The sequence below is a fragment of the Thunnus thynnus genome, chromosome 24 (genome assembly GCF_963924715.1).
Source record: "Thunnus thynnus chromosome 24, fThuThy2.1, whole genome shotgun sequence".
Taxonomy (NCBI): domain Eukaryota; kingdom Metazoa; phylum Chordata; class Actinopteri; order Scombriformes; family Scombridae; genus Thunnus; species Thunnus thynnus.
Window position 1 is genome coordinate 16,438,748 of NC_089540.1, and position 19,860 is coordinate 16,458,607.

The window sequence follows — 19,860 nt, forward strand, 5'->3', positions numbered from 1 at the left end:
ATTACTGATACTGCTATTTAATTGCTACTACTACTGTGATTACTACTGTAACTGCTATACTTTATTACAAACATCACACCAACTATAAGAACTACAGTTGCTATTAATACTACAGTATTTGTTTTTCTCCTGTAAGTATTAATGCTGCTACCACTACTACAGCCAATACTACAACACTACTACTACAAGTCCAAGTCTAGTCTGTAAGCAGACAAGCAAACTGCAAATCAACTGCATGTTTTTCAGGTCTCTGAATGCCAACATAACATCTGAACATTCATGTTTTTGGGGAGTCTAATAATTAGATATTGACAAAATCAAGGGCCTGTCTGTTAGTTTTTGCCCCTTTCTTTAATTGTTCTGAGATATAATCAGGTCAAAACTTGAAGCTTTTTGCAGTCAAATCACAAGTTATAAATGAGTCAAGTAAGTTAAGTCTCATATAAGGAAAATCTTGTGTAACTCAATTCATTTTTGTAACTGAGGTCTGACCAAGAGTCTACAGCTCGGAATAATACTACTACTATTACTACTACTGCAGCTGCTATTTCATTCCTCACAGGACCAGGTAATAATACTAATTTAATAAAATATAAAATAAAAGTAAAACACAAAAACATGAAATAATTAAAGTGTCTAGTTTTTAAATCAATATAAATGCAGTAAAAGTAAAGTAAAATGCAAACATATGTACATACAGCACTCATGCACTCATACACACATAAACTTATACACATAAATGCCCACATATATATAAACATGAAGCTTAATTCATGTAAAATCAAACAGCACACATCAGAGATGATGCAGCAATCTAGACAAAGTTAACAATGAGAGTAAAAAGCCTTTTCTGTTTGCTGCATCATCTCCCGTATATATAAAAGACGGAGGACAGATTATTTCTGTGCAAACATAAAACAGATTACAGTTACATAAGAGCAAAGTTTCCCTCCAGCAGGTTTACACCTCCGTACCTTTGACGATCTGTTTGGCACACTGGTCGTACACTCCCTCCTGTGACGTGTTGGGCGGCAGCACGCGGTCGAACACATACGGCTTCCCCTGTTTCACACCGACACAGGACAGATCAATAACAATAAATAAACATCTTCATATCACAGCAGACCGAAAAACATCAAAGAACTGATTCTACCTTCAGTTCAGATTCATTAATCTTTCTTTAAACTCATCTAAAAAGTCATTACATCTCTCATTCTGTCTTCATGAGTCATTTTTATAAAATATTTACAAAAAAACATCCTAAAAATAAGTAAAATAGGAGATACTTCTGCACTAGAATCAATTAAATTACATTTGATTTTTTTAATTCAAAGATTTGGAACAAAATTAAAATAAAATATATGGACCACATGTTGAGAAGTGTGTTATTCTTATTATTTCAGGACATTTATTTGGTGATTACAGTGAATTTGTTTGGAGCAACCTTCCTGACAGAATCATATTGGTTTGTATTGCACTGATAAAAGACTGGATTATCAAGTGGTTCAGCTTTTGCTTGAAAGGTCTGGAAGCAGTTTAACAGTCGTTAAAGGATAGTAGATCAGGTAGAAATTGATCTCATTGAGTTAGTGTCGTGATACCAGACAATCAGAGATCTCCCCGCCTACCGATCGTCTGAGGATTTCTAAATGCAGGCAGCGAGAACGGCCGTTAATAAACCTACGCCCCTTACATTTACTCAAGGACACGCCTTACTGGAAATGATGCTCTCTCCTCCCATTCTCCTCCATAGTGAACTGCATGTCACCGCTCTAATATGAAGGGCCGCCCTAAAGACTTCTTGGTTCTGCAATGCAGTTTTTTTTTATACTCTTTTATTGTTTCCACCCAGTTTTAACAACAAAAGCTGGTCTCTAAACGCTTCGCTCATAGAGACTGAGGACAATCCTGTGAGTCCAGCATTGACTTAATTGCCTTCAACTTGGGAGTATCGAAAAATATTTCAAAAAATTGGAAATGTACCGATTTTGTGCAGTCTAATTGATATAGTCAATAGGTTTTTATAAGTTTAAATGTAACCTATTCTCAATTTAATATGTTTTTTTGTGAAAAAAGGACAGTCCTCCTTTAATAAACCTCATATTCCCCATTTCTCTACTGCTAGCTAGCAAATAAATGCACAAAATAATAATCTAAAAAGAGGAAATATTTAAGTGTTTTTATCAGTATGTTGTTTTAAATTTGGAAATCCAAAGCTATAAATGCTCCAGCAGCTTCCAGGATGGTCTCAGTCTGACCATCCATCACTCCTGCTGCCCTTGTCCAGCTACTGACTCCTTCTCTCAGGGGTAAAAGCTGTGAAAAGCAGCTCTCAGCATTTGGAGGCAGCAGCAGCAGCAGCAGCAGCAGCAACACTTTCCCTCTGAACTCCCAAATAAAGCGAAGAGAAACCACTGACACAAACAGTATCGGTGTTTACGGGCCTCAGTCATGCGCCTCAGTGATGCGTTTCTGCGGTTTGATTGATGGGACGAATGACGTGCAGTTTGTCCGTAACGCAAAAGCATGAATTATGCAGAGCCGCTGACAGATCTGCATCAACACGCACTGCAAGGAGAGGTTTATTCCCTCTGTGTTTGTCTGACAGTATAAACAGATCTGAGATTTCCTTCATGACATGATTTTCTATTTTCTTGTTTTTCAGACAGAACACTTTCAGCATGTGTGACTTCAACAACAAAAAAATCAAACTCAAAAGACAAATCATAAACAAAAAGAAAGCTGTCGGGTTAGAGCGACGTTTTAGAGCTGCAGCGATCAGTCGATTGTCAGAAATTTATCGGCAACTACTTTGATAATCGATTAACTGTTTCAGTCATTTTTCAATCAAATATTTACTGTTAGTTGAATATTTTAATATTTTAGATGGTTAGTCAGAGAAAACAAGACATTTGAAGGCATCACAATGCCAATTTTCACTATTTTTTTTCATTTTATAATCTAAACGATTAATCAACTAATCAAGCAATAAAGTGCAGATTAATCGATAATGAAACTAATCGTTAGTTGCAGCTCTGATACATTTAGGTGAGATGTTTGTGGCCCAGAAATCTTTGCCCAAAGCTTAAAACTAAGTTGACCCAACAAAGACTTTATGCCACAATGTGTCAGCAGATCTGTCATCCTATTGATTGTAAATAAATTAATCTAAAAGATCAATACAGTATGTGAGGTGATTCAGATGTTTCCTCCGACTGGATCCGTTATATTTCAGGTAATGTTGTTATTCAGAATGTCTGTAAAAGCTAAACTGACTTTATAATATTGGCTGTGTTAACTCCACCCACCTAGACCTCCAGGATGTAGGAAACAAACAGACCTGATGGATGATCTACATGCACACAGTAGTAAATATTATGTATCACACTGTGGATAAACATCGACGTGACCTTCACTCGGCTCCTGCGGCCTCCTGAGTCAGCAGGTTTATAATGGATTTATTAATTTATAATATCCTGAGAGGTGTGACTTTGACCTTTGACCTCTGGATGATTACTTCCTCACAGTCTCGCCGGATGACTCTAACGGATAATTGTTTTCTCTTTCGTCGCACAAACGTTTACGACCGTTTGTTATAAAATTTAATCTTCTAAACTATCCTTTTTTTGTTTGAAAGCATCACAGCTGAGCTTTGTTCTGATTGGCTCTTAAAGAATCACTTTATGATCTGCTTACTTCCTGCAGTGCCATTACAGCTGGACTGATGAGTCACTTAATCGATTAGTCGCTCATCAGAAAATTAATCTGCAATTATTTTCATAATCGGATAATTGTTTTAGTCATTTTTTAAGCAAAAATGCCAAAAAAAATGTGCTGGTTTCAGCTTCTCAAATGTGATGGTTTGATGCTTTTCTTTGTCAAACATGATGGTCTTTGGATTTTGGATTGTGGGTCAAACAAATTAAGACTAAAACAAAATAATCTGCAGATTAATTGATGATGAAAATAATTGTTAGTTGCAGCCATAGAAGCCACTTTAACATCATCATAATGTTTCTGTTATTTATGAAACATGTTAAAAAGCATTTGATAGACCTACATAAATATTTAATCAGATTTAAAGATATATTGTATATATATGTTTTTACTTTTTGATTGTTTATGTCTGTGGTTGTTTGACACCTTCATGTTATAAAAACTATGTCAGTATGTAGAAACAAAGTGCTGCAACATATATTATTCCCAGAATATTCCCTGACAGCTGCAGCAGCTGCCTAATGACTCTTTGGCAAGGCATCAATATTCTTGCTGTACTCATGTATTTATGAAATGTTGAACTATTCATATTAGCAGTAGAAGTTTACAGCACTGGACTAGATATATTGAGGCTGTTACAAGTAGGAATTTGTACAGTATTTTGTTAAAATTTAGTATTCTGTAGATGTTTGATTAAATCTGCCAATTATTTTCTTGATTAATTGTTTGATTTGTCTATAAAATGGCAGAAAATAGAGAAAAATGCCCCCAGAATCAAATGTGACATCTTCTTATCAAAGATAATCAGTTTACAATCATGTATGACTCAGAAAATATATGAAATCATCACATCTGGGAAGCTGAAACCAGCTCATGTTTGGTATTTGTGCTTTAAAAATGACTAAAACGATGATCTGATTATCAAAATGGTTGCAGAGCTGCAATGATTAGTTGATTTTTGTTACTTCAAGTAATTTTTTAAGCAAAGATATGAAACATTCCCAAGTTTCAGCTGCTTATTTGTGAGGATTTGCTGCTTTTATCTGTTTTATGTGACATCTTTGGATTTTGGAGTGTTGACAGTTTGTATTTGATTGATACTTTCTGACATTTTAAAGACCAAACATTGATCAATTAATCAGAAAAATAATCAGCAGAATAATCTAGGATGAAAATAATCATTAGCTGCAGCTCTACATGGATGCCAATTCATTTCCTGTCGATCAACTAATCAATTAATCATCAAATTTCTGAAGCTTTGTTTACATTGGGTGAGTGACTGGAGTTGTTTTTATTAATACATCATCATTTATCCCATTATAGCATCATAGAAGCAGCTTAATAGTGTGAACTGACAGAAAATAACAAATTCCTCTTAATATTCCTGCAGATTTACAGAAAATATTCGTGTGGAACTCATTGATTACTGTCTTTAAGGTGTATTATTACCTACTTATATACCATCAGACTCTATCTTCCTATTAAACTGCTCTAATATTCTCCTAAAATCTACCCCAGGACGAGGAGCTTATTGCGCACTTGGCATCTCCAACCTGCCTGCAGAGCTTCAGGTGACTTTCTTCTTCCTCCAAAACACTTGTTTTTGTGTATTTTCAGCTAAACAGCATCAACATGACAACACAAACACACACACACAGCAGGAAGACTTGCCGTTATGACCACGGTGTCGTCCTCTTTGAATTTGGGGATGTATTTGTCTCCTCTGTTGATTTCGGCCTCGTTCAGCGGCCTGAAGCGGCACATCACTCTCACCCCGCACTCCGCTGCATCCATCATGGCTGCTGCTGCTGGTGCTGGTGCTGTTTACACCTCCAAATAACGTAGCAGCAAACAAATAAACACGCGAACACGCCGGAAAACAGGCGAGGATTAGTCTTTTTCAGGAAGGGTGGTGCCCAAAGTGAGGTTCAGGGACCTCCAGCGGGGGCCTTGATGATTGTGCCTGCGCGTCCCGGGCCAACTGAGAGTTCAGGATTGACAACTCAGATCATATTTGGCAACAAACCGTCTCCTTGAAGATCTGGATTCTGGGTTTCCTCTCTGCAGGGGAAGTTTAGAGACCTCCCGGTTTAAGCGATGCGCAACGCGTCCTTCATCCAAGCCGAGTATCTCCGGGCTTCCTCGGCTGCGCCATGACCAAAACCGCATCAAGCACCGCAGCTGTGAAGCGCAGACATCAGCGTGCAGGCCTCCCTCTGCGCCGGAGACACGGTGACGCGGGGATGAGTCGTGCAAAAAGAAGTGGTGTGACCTGATGTGTGCGTGCGTGTGTGTGTGTGTGTGTGTGTGTTTGTGTTTGTTAACGGCGGGGGCAGAGTCAGGAGGCGCAGCCCGGGTTGCAGATGAGGAGCCCGGAGAGGATGCGCAGAGACAACCGCATCGTCCTGTCCTCCAATAAAAGCGCGCTCCCTGCAAGACGCCGCGGCGCGCGCCCGTGTCCTGCATCAGCACCATCATCCTCATGGAGTGGATCATGTGCACGCGCACAACCAGTAATTTCATATGAATAATTATATTTATTTTGTCTCCTACAGTGATGGAAACTACGTACATTTACTCAACTACTGTAGTTAAATATTTCAGTATTTTCACATCTTGCTATTTTATTCTTCAGCAGCACATTTCAGAGGAAAATATTTGATTTTTTACGTCACTATTTTGCCGATTTAGATTATTAATGTAAAATATAAACAAATAGCTTACGTATTATTGTAGATTAGTCTGTATTTTTGACATAAACATACCTCAACAGTGATTACTTATAGATATGTTAATGTGTTCCAACCATTATCTCATTTTTTATCTTTAATTTCCAAGTGAAGTGTGTTAAATGTATTAAAATTGTGCAGTGCATCATCATTCCACTATTTATCCACTAGAGGGCAGTGTGTAATAATAAATAGTCTCTTAACTACAGTATGAGGGAGTATTCTTTGGTTTATCACATATTTATGACTCCATGAACCTCTTTTTTTTAAACTTGGCCTAATTACAACTATCTAGAAACTGTGAAGAAACACAAACAGGAAACATAAAAACACGTCACACGCCGGGTTATTCAAGTAAGAGTGACCAGGTTTTTAATATCTTAAACATCTGTGCAACATTGTTCAAAATGTTACATCACTGCATGACCTGTAATGTTTCACAATATTTACAAAAAAATGCTGCTTACATCAAACCATTAAAAAAAAGTCCAAACAATCTCAAAATAATGGACTCTGACAAACTATCCCTAGCCCACATTAATGCAAAAAAAAAAAGAAAAAAAAAGAAACAAGAGCAATCAAGTGCACATCATACTTCACGCAAGTCTATTTTTTGTAAAGTATATATTAGTGAGAAAATATATACTTAATTACAAGTTGAAAAATAAAATACTGACAACGAAAAGGGTGGAGGGAGGGAGGGAGGGAGGGGGAAATGAGATTCAGAGAGCAGAAAAACAGAGAGAAGAAGAAGAAAAAAAAAATCACACTCACACCTCAACACACAATCACAGGCGGGGAGGAAGAAAAAAAAAAAAAAAAAGACTGCACAGACCATCTCAAACACAAAAATGCTTTGAACTCTTGACCACAAATAACATGAAACTGATATAACAGATCCATAACACATGGGTTCCCAACACGAGACCGGGTTCCTGCATGTCATTGCACAAAAAAAACGTGTAGGGGGGGAGGAGGAGGAGCAGGAGGAGGAGGAGGAGGAAGGGGTGAAGGGGGAGGAGAGGCAGAATGAACTTTACCGAAAGAGCTCACGTGTTCTCGACACCGAACGTCACATTTTGAAAAAAAACAAAACTGGCTGGAGGATTTCCTTGCCACAAATTACAGTAAAAAACTCTTTGAGGTTCTTAAAAGTATGCACACTATAAAAAAAAACAGGACATTTTGAAAAGGATGATTACATCTTCTAAAGTTACAGGTATCGTTGCCATAAATGTAGTTAAAATTTGACTTCAAGACAGGGAATAAATAAACTTCTTTAAAAAGCTGACGTATACCAATCAATACTTATATCTGGTAAGTTACTGGACTTTGTTGCTACAAACTGAACTTTTTCAAAATGTCCTAAAGTTTTTTGGGTTTTTTTGCAGTGTGCACCTGACAAGAAAAGGTTTAACAAATGTTTTTTGAAATAAGTGAGAGATCTCATCAGGAAATACAGTACAATTCAAAAAGTTCTTCAAAGTGTGTACACATGAATAAAGACTTCAAGGCTCCTCGTTGCGGATATTTTTCAAGAAAATATATTTAAAAAAAAAAAAAAAAAAAAGGTGAATGAATGTGATTCTTTGCCACAAATGACAGTAAAAGTTTGGGGTTACAAAACGTGTGTGGATGTTTTGTAATTGTAGTGTTTTTTCGCTTCAAGAGGAATTTTTTACTGACTTTCAGGAAGAATCTCTTCACGTCGGGGAGTGTAAAACTGGGTTTCCAATTTTCAAAAAAAAAATTGTGTGAAGCATTTGAAAGAGTTTCTTGCTATAAATGCAGAAGATTCTGACTGAAAACTTCAAGTAATAACATTTTAGTTATTTTAGAGGGAGGATCTCCTTCAGCACAAATTCAATGCATTTTGAATTTGAAGCTGTTTCGGGGGGGTTGTTACGGTTCTGGCGCGTCTGTGTGTGTGTGTGTGTAAAGCTACAAATAAATTACTACTTCATGGCTCTCAGGTTAGAACATCTGGAGGAAAAAGATTTTTTTGAGCACGTCAGAAGAAACCAGGCAACAAAAATTGCAGTCGAAGTTGTTGAAGGTGGGGAAAAAAAAAAAAAAAAGGTCTCAAACAATCAGAAATGCAGTGTTTATGATCTGTTGATCTTTGCCATCGATTGGTATATTGCACTTGATAATTCTGTAGTGATTTCAGGTTGTTGGTTGGTTTTGATCTGGAGGAGCAGCTGTGTGTGTGTTGATCCAGAGTTCCCAATACTGCGCATCACTGTCGATTTTTCAGACTGATCAAGTGATGGTTTGACTTTTTTTTCTCGGCTTCTTGATAGCTAGTAGTGTTAAAAACTGCATTTATTAGCAACATAAACGCCGTCGTAAAACGCCTTTTCAGACGTGCATATTTATAAATAGTACGGACTTTAACTAAAGAAAAAAAAAACCATGACACAATCTGTAACAAAAAGCCTCGCTGTAAAAAAAAAAAAAGTGTTATGTGTAATGCTCACTTCTTAAATAAAAAGAGAACATGACCTTTGTAATGGACTCTGAATACATGATCTATTCATTTGTTAAAAAAAAAAAAAGAAACATACATATACACATATAAGGCTTGAGTTCTCAACTCTTGGTAGTATTATTGCCATCTAGCATATTTGTAAAGCTTAAAATAAATATGGAGTACTGTACATAAATAATTTACATCAATAAGCAAAAACAAAAAAAAAAAAACAAAAACACAAGGCCCCTAAAATGCGAGAAATGCTTCACCGCTCTTGAAAAATCTAGTTAGTGTTCCTCATGATAATCTAGACTCTGCCTCTGACGTTGGTTACTCTACCTAAAGCTATAGTTGTGGCAAATACGACTACAGTCATGGTAAAAAAAAAAAAAATTTAAAAAAAAAAAAGAATCACTGTACAAACGAGCACGAGAACATAATCACAACAACCAAATGACAGAATTCATCAATGCAGCCTGTGACTCTTGGTTGTAGTTGGAAGGAAAAATCCACCTAAAAACAATTTTAAGTGGTAACGTCTGTTGCATTTCACTAATTTGTTTATTTTTTCTTCCCTTGGATAACTGGCCAAATGTTAACAGTCAAACATTTATGCAAAAAAACAAAACAAGTTTTGGTGTCAAGTTTTTCCAGGAGTGAGGCCTCGGACCAGTTTCTACACCCTGAACAGCAGGATGACGAGCTGCAGGCTGTTGCAGCAGCTCTGTGTGAGATCACATGTGGCTTTAGTCTGTATGTGTTGGAGGAGTCGAAACTACTGTTTTAACTTAGTAAAACAGGAAAACAGGAAATCTTTCTTTGATATTTCCATTTATGATGACACTAAGACGAACGTTTGGTATTCTTCTGTAATCATCAGATAAGACGACGGCATGAGTGATTTTATACTGCTTTCATTTGAGATGCATGTAGCTTGTAACTGTTCAGGTGTTGAATCTTATTACTATGACCATATTTATGTGTCTCTACCTTAGTATTAAATGGTCGTTACATTATTAACGATGTAATGGACAAACAGGTTGTATCATATGTTGGGTAGTTCACACATGACTGCAAACATTCCTTCCTCCATGTTTTATGAAAACGTCTAATGTAGGTAATTTAACTAAAACATAAATACTGCTGCACTGATGAAACATGATTCTTTGCTACTGTTTTGTTTAGGTTGACTTAGTTAACTTGTAACTTAACGGCCAATTAACATTAACATTACCCTCCGAGTCAATTTTTCGCTTTTAATGAGGCATAATCTGCACAGACAGCTGTTTTAAATCACACAAATATCCTGCTGTATGTGTGTTTTGTACTTATTAATCGTATCTACATTGATTGATCAAGGCTCCCAGTCTGTCTGTTTCACTACAGGCAGATTCCCCTCAATAGCTACGGTAGGCGGGGAAATAAAAATCAATGAATCCATAAAAACAAACACTTGATTTCCTCCTGTGGGGCCGAAACATGAAAACTATTTTGGTTCAGTAAATTTCTGCTGTCAGTCAGCCGGGTGAAGGCAGTTTGTCTGGCCGCTGTCTTCTCAGCTCCTGAGGAGCTGCAGCTGACAGACGGCTGCTTCCGTCAACAGAGACGCATGTCGGAGTCGGTGAGGATTTAACGGACAGAACGCACTTATGCGCCGCTTGCGTCTTGCTTCCTATGTGGTTTCCCAGTAAGACTTTAAGACTTTACAGTTGAACATAAGATCATATCAGGTTCAGCTGGTGTAGCAGCCTGCAGCCATAAGATGTGTGACAGTAGAAACGGCTTTGTTGTGAACGTCACTCTGGAACTCCTGAAATGCAAAGAAACATCCCTAAAAGATGCTGTTTAAAGGTGGATTTTTCCGTCTAAAAACGGCAGGTAACCAACTTTCTTTCATCCGCCAGTTACGATGCTGGTAAACCCGACAACTCACCAGCCCACCAGACTACTGAGCACAAAACCAGATCTCCAAATCTCATGATCGACCGGTGGAGCTGATGAAGATTTACCAACACTCGTCCGGCCGGTGGTCATTTCCCACCTTACTCAGGGGAACATTGAACACTTTCTGCTGGTAAAGTTCATTCTGTTTTTTGTTTTTTAAATATTTTTTTTTTCCAATACAAATGAACACTTAACTGGTGTGAAGTGACTATCGTAATGGAGAACTCATATAACTCATGCCTGTTCCACTGCTGTTCCCTTACAAAAAAAACAAACAAACAAAAAAACCAAAAAAAAAACAAAACAAACAGCACGTCTTACAGTTCATCATATAAAAGCTTTAGGCTGTATTCTTATTTATCCTATGCATGCGGTCGTATGCAACCGCATTTCTGAATAGAAACCAAGACATTGGTACACTTCTTCTGCTTTGTTTTTGTACAATAAAAGATAAAATGTGCATTAGGTACGCTTGTACATGACATTGTACAATATTTACATACAATTCTTAATAGCATGAAATTTCAGGATTATCTATATACATATTGAAAATGTATCAGAAATATTTGGACTGTCTATTTTTCTTAAATATGTAAGGTAATGCTCATAGCTTTTTTTTGTTTGTTTTACTATCTTATACTAGAAAAAAATAGTTAATTCAGTGAACTGTAGACAAATTGCAACCATTGATGTTTTTCTCTATTTTTTCTTTTTTTTTTTTCTTCTACAGTTAAAACTGTATTGGTGATTGGAATTTCCAGCACCTTCTGTGGTCAGTCATTAAGTCAAGTTGATATCATGGAACAACGATGTACCACTGAAAGTCCATGTGTAGCACCTGTTAGAGAGCTCAGATCGCATCAAAGGCTGAACGGACGAAGTCTCCGAAGGCTTTGAGGACGTTCTTGGGCCGACACATTCAATGTTATCTGGATATCTTCCTCCTCTTAGGCTTGGGGAGCTTCATCTGACGATCTCTCGACGGGATCTGATGGCAGAAACAGAGAGAGAGAAACGTGATAGCGTCGGATGGGAAGGTAGGTAGCTTAAAAATACTTGACGAGGAGGTAAAACGACAGAGGTGTAAATACTCACTGTGCCCGACATCTTATCCAGCTCACTCATGGCCTCGTGGATAGCAGCTTCCAAGTGATTATTCAGTTTCCCCGGTCTGTTGGACAACATTTACATTTTACATCATTGACATTTAAGCCGATGGCAACCGAGCAGCGATTCGAGTGTCATTTGGTTGCTGCAGATCAAAACACAATGTTTCAGGACACCGTCGTCCACCGCGAGGTGTCGATGCTATCCTGGACACATCACACATAGCTACGTGTACAAGCTTTGTGCATCAGGTTCTTGTAAGTTTGGAGTATCGTGTCATTTTTCGCCTTTCCAAAACCAAAAATACGAGAGTAAAAGTGTAAGGAACAGACTAAAAAGTGTGTTTATCTGCTTTAACATAACCTGAATGCTTGGCTAACCAGCTTATTACCTACAATAGTAACCAAGAGCTAATATATTTGTAGCTAAATACAGTTTATCGTGGGGTTACAGGTAATCATACAAAAATCTGTCCTACTCTGTATTGGATTTGGGGAATTTTACCAGAGAAGACTTATTGGTTTGTCCTCAAATCCTTCTCTTATGAAAAAGTAAAATATGTTGTTTGGAAACACAAATAAAGCATTAAATGAACCTTTATATTGCTTGTTCAAGTAACATTTTATGTATAGTAACACAATATCTGAACTTGTTGTGCAAGTTTTCTTTTAATACTGTACACTAATACTAATACTACTAACAGTACTTCTTTATTTCCATGTCATCTACATGGATCATTATCAGTTTTAGCAACATGACATGGCACTAAGATAGATGTATATAACAAACAAATGCATATTTAAGACCCTATAACAGGATTCTGACTCTCATTTAAGCCAGTCAGAAACATTAAAAGTCAGTTTGAACCAACTCAGGAACTGTTTTATCATAATTATCTAGCAGGCTGCAGCTGAAAAAATTTGTTGTTGATTACCGACTAAAAATGAGAGACCTATTTTTTCAACCTCTGTCTGAAATCAAGGACCCCTTCTTTCAAAAACAACCAAGTATTTCGAGTGGTGCATCTGCCACTGTTATCACTGTAAACTGCATTTGCGCAATGCTAAACTAGAAAGCCTGACAGTGACTAAGAGGGCTGGAACTTTGTCAATAAAATCAATAATATGAGTCAAACAGAAACAATTTAACACGTCATTCTGTTTCATGTTGCAATCTGTAACTTTCATCATGTTCAAACAATAGACTGTCTACTGTGGTGTTCAGAAAAATCTCAGTGGACAGTTTTACTTACTTCAGGCCTCTTTTGGCGGCTCGGTCAAGTGCCTCAAAGTCATGAGTTAGTGTTTTTAGTTTCTCTGGCTCTACCTGGATGGACACGAGAGAAAACATCTGAGTATATTCACGACTGTTCAGCAACACATTGAGAATTTCCCACCAACCAACCACAAAAAAATTATCCTGAAGTTGGTTTATGAGCTTGTCAACCAGTTACTTTGGCAATCATCATTAATGGGACTTCTTTTATTCAGAAATTCAGATTTGGCAGGTAAGATAGTGGAAGTGTTTGGAGCATTTTGGAATCCATCTGCCACTATGGCCGGTGGACAGAAAAAAAGCTTTTTTCCATCTGACTTTTCAGTGTTGCAATAAATTTCCATCTGGGAACGACTTGGTTACATTCAAATACAACTTATTCTATCATCTTGACATTCTGGCAAGCAACCGTCTTACACTGGAAAATAATTTGCTGTAATCCAAGGCTCTACAAAACTTTTAATACGGTTTTATAGGGAACATTTCTCTCTGTTAAGTTTGTTAAGTCTACCAGTCACTGAAGTCCGCTGTCACTCTGCAGTCTTATTTAGTCTGAAAATACAAGTTGGCTGGTAAAACAATGACAGGTGGTCACAGAGTGGTTGCTCACCTTGGCCTGCTCCCGCAGCTGCATAGCAGCGCTGTGCACTTGTTCGTCCCCAGCCAACTTGGCAGGCCAGGGTGGGAAGCCCTTCAGCTGGCCCCAGACCAGCTCTCCCATGTTGAAGGTCCTAGACCTGTAGTGAAGCAGCTCTGAGGAGGGAGAGTCCGGCTGCCGCAGGTCCTCCTCGCTGCTCAGGCTCTTTGTGTCCGAGGGGCTGGGTGCCATACCATTGAAGTGGCCGTTGTAGTGGCTGTAGTCTTTGGCTGTGGCCAGAGGTCCCTCCAGGCTAGTGGAGGAGCTGGGCGACTGGTCATCCCCCGTTAGCTCTTGCCGTGGGGGGCCAAGGACTTCTCCGTATCCCCGGGTGTTGAAGTGCGGGGTGGCGCCGTTGATGTGGGCGCAGCGTTCCACCGTCTGCTCCAGACGCTCCTTGTAGTTGGCAGGTGTCCGGCTGCAGTTGTTGAAGCGATAGCCATCGTCGAGAAAGGCCTTTCCATGCGCCATAGCCAGGCCATGGTCGTTGGACCCCTCAGCAGGGCAGGGTGGGGCGGGAGCCAAGCTGGCGGGTCGCTCCATGCAGGGACTACTCCTCACCTGGGTTGAGCATTCAAGAAACTCCTCGCCACCCCAGGCGCTGTTGTTGCTGTGAGTGTCGAAGCCTCCCCCGTGCTGGGTCTCCCCGTCCCACTGCCCCCTTGGAGTCCCACGGCCAGGAGAACGGAAGTAGTCGTTGGCCTCGGGGCCGTCTGGAGTGCTCTTCCCTGGATCCATGTTCTTCTGACCTCGTCCCAGCCTCACCTGCCTCGGCCTGGCTTGCTGTGGTAACGCCTCCCCTTCCTGGTGCCCGTGCAGGACTGCGCTAACCGCTTGGGGGAGGTTGACGGGCTCCCCTATCGAGGCAGTGAAGGCACTCATGGCGCTGAGAGCAGGCACCGGGCTCGCCTGTGTGGTCCCGCTCACTGTGGTGGTTATGGTAACGTGCATGCCCTTGCTGGCGGCGTCCACCACGGCTCTATAGATGGCGTCCACCGACTCGGGGCCTCTGCCGGGGCCCCTGTCAGAGCCGGGCGTACCTGCTCGTAGCCCCTCACCCTGGGGCTGCTGCCCCTCCCCAAACTGGTGGTGTGGCAACATCCCCTGCTGTAGACACAACACCAGAGTCACAAATTTAATACATTTTTTTAAAAATGAACTGCTACAAAGCTCAAAATGTAAGTCATCATCCCACCTGGTATGTCTGGTAGAGACAAGCCATGGAGCCGGCGTTAGCGTTGCTGTCTGTGTAAGGTGGGTTGTCGGAGAAGTGCTGCTGGCCCTGGTAGGCTGGGTGGGAGGCCACACCCTGCTGCATGCCCTGATGGACCTGCTGCTGGTACATCTGACCTCCGCCGGTATTGACGTGAGGCTGCAGGCTGCCCATATTGCAGCCAAGGGATGAGGGGTTTCCTGCAGAATGAAAGGGACAAAAAGAGTCAAACAGTGGGTAAACTATGCAAACATCCATTTACCTCTAATCTGGGCCAACAGAGAGGAATGACGAGGCTGTTTCAACTGTTCTCACCTGTCTAAATATAGGGACTCGAAGCTGTCAGATTCTCCTAGTTAAACTTCCATTCATATCATATATCAATAATTTAATGGACTTCTAGTTTTGGACCAGGACCGTCGATATTTGGAGCAAGTAGCTGGTGAAAAACAGTGTGTCAAATTATGCAGGTTACATTTGCTATTCAATGTGCCAGATACATATTTAATCAATATTGCATATCTTGTGCCGTGTTATACACAATCATTTTTACTATGAACACTGTATGTCTTATTAAAAAGGACATGTGAACGCACAATTCAAGCAGACTTCTGCAATAAATCTGCACTTCCAGCTGTATTTCCATTCAGGCTTTTTAAAAGGGATAAACTATGAATAAAAACAAGAAAAATATTTTTGGGTAGAAGCTAATCTGCTTGAGTCGGGGCCCAAAATGTAATGAATGCAAGGAAAATGTTGGTAAACAATTGGCATGCAAGTTTTTGAAATGGTGAACATTCATGAGTGTGAATATTATGCAATTAGAGTGTAATATTTCACTAACTAATTAGCTGGTGCTATTGTATTTTTTTCCTGTACTGGTAGTTTAAGCAAATCCTCTGTAGAGCAGCTGACTGTAATTTATACCTTTTCCAATTTACTGAAGCCACATGAAAATGAAAAGCAAATGTTCCTCCGAAGAGACTTTTACAATTATTAAAAAAAAAAAAAAAAAAAGTTGCTCATTAACAATCTGTTGCACCCAAAACTAACAGACGGACATGCTGTGGACACACGGTACAAACGGACTTGTTAGCAAAGCGTACAAGGACAGAACATGAACAAAATATATCAAGGCCACAGATGTATCAATGAATCAAGAGAAAGCCCAGCAGCAATGTTATGCAGACAAAGCCGAAGCAAATACAAAATCTCCGAGGCCTAACGCTGTGTTTAGTGTGTGTGTGTGTGTGTGTGTGTGTGGACGGGTGGTGACTGGAGCAGCTGGTGCGATGCTACGTAGCTGAAGGGCAGCTGTGTGTGTTCTCCATTTTTTTTTTCTCCTCTTTTCTTTCTTCCCCTCTCTCTCTCTCTCTCTCTCTCTGTCTCTCCTCTCTAACGCTGAGAGCCACGACTCGGCCAACCCCCTCCCCCTTCCTCCCCACATCCTCCGCTCCTGCTATGATATAGTGACGGCTGTTGCCGGGGGAGGTTGCCATGGGAACCGAGTGATGATTGGTGGTGCTGTCCGCTGCCAGGAAGCTTGTTGGGGGAGTCGGGTGGGCGGATGAGGGGGGTTACGAGGGTCGGGTGGTGTGATTTGAGGGGGGTTGGCGGGGTGGGGGTGTTAAAATGAACTTTGGGGTATTTGTTGATGGCAATAGTGGAGGGGGGGGGTGTTCAAAGCTCACTAGCTGTCTAGAAACAGATGGTTGGAGGCTAATGCTAAGAAGCCACTGACTAGGCCACTTTCAAAGAGCTTTCATTGCTCTTAAGATGCCTAACATGTCATCCAAATTAGCTTCAAGTAGGGAAAATCTACAGAGCTACTCAGAGGAATAACATCTGCCATTCGGTGACAAAATATTCTTTTATCTCAAGAGCCTCCGAGTGCTTATGTGCTTTTGCTACCAGGGTCCCTACAGAGGAACAACCTATCAGAGGAGCTGTGGCGGTCATCTTTGAGACTCTTGCTGGTTTCTTATTTAGTAAAAAAACATATGAAAATTTGCTTTGGCCCTCTAGTGGCGTTGCAGGATTACATTTAGATGAGTCCCCTTATCATGTACATTGTCCTGTTCTGTAAACAACACAAGGATGTAGATGCATAAGCACAAGGTTGACATAATACATTTCTGCTGATTACAGAGGCAGATAGTAGCAGTAATGGATGTTAAAATGGTAGCAAAGCACCAATAAAAGAGAATAAAGTAGTGAAAGATCGCAAACCATTGTGAACTAAGCAGGTTTTAGAAAATTAAGAGCCTTAATTGTCGATGTTCAACGAATTTTAGTGGAAAAAAACATGATTGAACCTGATAAGTAACTAAAACAATTAACTGATTATCCACATAAGAATCAATACATTTTCTAGCCATCGACTAAATGATTGATCTCATGTGGAGGAGAGTGGGATCTGTGGAGAATAGGGATAAGCCTTAATACAGTGTCAGATGAAAAGAAGCAGCTGACGACTCCGTGTTTATCAGTGGAGACACACGGCTGTCTACACACCAAGCAGGCCAACACTGGGAGTTAACAGTGATGAAGTCCATGGCTTAAATATAATTTTCCATTGCCAAGTGGTAGAAAAAACACAGAAAACAGAAAGTACAAGGGAGCTTTATAATCTTACATAATATAAACAACCATAACAAGCAACAGGAGGAGGCAACAGGTTGCTGCTCTTCTACCTCAGTGTTTAACTCCATATGGTGATGAGTCAGATGTGCCTGCATGTCGGTTCAATTAATGCAAAATAAAACTTTGCTGTGGTTATGTTTACAAACAGATTCAGCCATATTAACCTTTGCTTGGCCTTTTAACTTATAAAACTTTAACTTATAAAAAATTCAAAGTGTGTCCAAGTACAGCTTGAATAAAAAGTAGGCAGTTGTTGCTCAAATCTGCTGCTTTATCAGCTTTGAAAACAAAAAGGAAAAACTACAAGTTTATTTCTGGAGTTGCTATGAAGATATCTAAATTTCAAATGTCAAAACTGCAATTTGCAACATATTTCTCTCCTCCCATCTCGACCCAAACGGCGACAAACGTCTTGCTCTACCTCCAGACCTACACAGGACCACCTGAATTTCAATGACTTGACCTGGGAGAAACACAGAATAACGGGGCTCCTGGCGATAAGGACAGGTGGCCTGCAGCAGACCATGGCGATACTATCTCCATTATAAACCATACGAGGACACACAGATGCACAATGAATACATAAGCTCATAGTCCGGTCCCACAGCAGGCAGGAAAGGGGAAAAAAAAAACAAAAACAACATAAGATCTAGGTCTTTTCATCGCTGTCAAAACAAATGTTAACATGAATGTGCGCACACACACACAAAAAAAAAGTACAGTCACACACAAAGTTATTCATAAGCACACAAATAAACAGAAGCACACACACACTGTAATACACAAGTAGTCAGAGACATGCACACACAGTCATTCAAACACACACACACACACACACACAGGCCTAAACCCTCATCAAAGGCTTCACTCTGGTCTCTATTCAGGGTCCATCGTTACTATAGCGACCAGCTAGCTGGGAGAAGCTCTTTAGAGCGCCCTATCTGGGCTGCTTCCCTTAAAGCGTGATGCAGATCCCATTTCCATCTTCTTACACCATTGACTGATGCTAGCATACAAATAAAACAAAGAGAAACACTGGCTGACTGACAATTAGCTGCGCTTCCAAAGATGAGGGGCCTGCTCATTAGCTCAGAGATACTGGAGGAGCCCGACTGTCTAGGCTCGGGGCCTATCACCTAAATCCTTTGGTTTTAGTTCACTCATAACCATAGAAACCACATCTTCATCCAACCACTAGCTTATCACGAGGAAGGGAGGGGGGATATACTCATTAACTGTAAAACACATCAACGCCGTCCTCCAGCCAGAGAGTGGTCAGTTTAGACTCTGTTGTCTGACAGACACTTTCCAATGTCACCAAAACCACAAAATTACTATTATTTTTGAAAATGGGGCTAGTGGAATTATTCCAGAGGCTGCTGAGAGTTTAAATCTACCACATGGGTAGATGTAACACAGAGCAGCAATAATGACCCTGACCATTTTTCTTTTTTTTTTTTGTTCATGAATATGATTATTAATGATCTGAGGAGCTTTTAGCATCTTATTTCCTCTCTTGCAATTTCAACAATCAATAATTGTGGGACAGTGGTGCAACACTAGTCAAAATAATGACTGTAATCACTGTCATGCTCACATTATAAAAATAACTGGAATTATTTTACCCAGCAAAAATAAAATCCAAGAAATATGTCCTGTCTAGAAGAGACAGTGGGCCTCATGCAAGAAGGACAAACATTCATTCTTAAAATGCACGTACGAGTGATTTAAAAACATTTAAAAACAGAATTTTCTCTTAGGAACAAACGCAATTTACGAGTCCAGACCTGTCATACGTGTCATGAATAGATCATCTCTGCCTTTCTTCACTGGAGAGAAACATTTGTTTGACTTACAATTATAATGTCCTAATTTGAATTTCGACCTTAAAAATGATACTGAAATAAAACAAAAAAAAAATAAATGTAAGACAAACTTAATGCAGAATTTATGGTAGTTATCATATTTCATTATCATGGCTGCCAATTTACTGAAATATTTTTTTTAGATTTTATGATTTTTATGGCCATATTTTGGCTCAGCTACTCCTACATTTCAGTAGTTGCTCCGACAGCTGCCTCCGTGTCTCTCTGCAGGTCTCTGACCCGTATCATCTTTTGTT

The 19,860-nt window shown here is 39.8% G+C and overlaps 2 protein-coding genes across 2 annotated transcripts in view; both read right to left on the bottom strand.

Moving 5' to 3' along the window:
* Positions 1 to 6,220, bottom strand: part of LOC137176752 (kinesin heavy chain-like) — a 30,987-nt gene extending 24,767 nt beyond the window's left edge. Inside the window, exons 1-2 of the mRNA XM_067582654.1 lie at positions 5,389 to 6,220; positions 975 to 1,062 (exon numbers count right to left, since the gene is read on the bottom strand). Coding sequence (XP_067438755.1) covers positions 975 to 1,062; positions 5,389 to 5,514 — 214 coding nt within the window. The 5' untranslated portion in view covers positions 5,515 to 6,220. The remainder of the gene's footprint in view (positions 1 to 974; positions 1,063 to 5,388) is intronic.
* A 572-nt stretch (positions 6,221 to 6,792) lies between these two features.
* The window catches only part of LOC137176749 (methyl-CpG-binding domain protein 5-like), a 28,861-nt gene continuing 15,793 nt past the window's right edge, over positions 6,793 to 19,860 (bottom strand). Inside the window, exons 6-10 of the mRNA XM_067582649.1 lie at positions 15,078 to 15,295; positions 13,856 to 14,989; positions 13,223 to 13,296; positions 11,959 to 12,034; positions 6,793 to 11,851 (exon numbers count right to left, since the gene is read on the bottom strand). Coding sequence (XP_067438750.1) covers positions 11,789 to 11,851; positions 11,959 to 12,034; positions 13,223 to 13,296; positions 13,856 to 14,989; positions 15,078 to 15,295 — 1,565 coding nt within the window. The 3' untranslated portion in view covers positions 6,793 to 11,788. The remainder of the gene's footprint in view (positions 11,852 to 11,958; positions 12,035 to 13,222; positions 13,297 to 13,855; positions 14,990 to 15,077; positions 15,296 to 19,860) is intronic.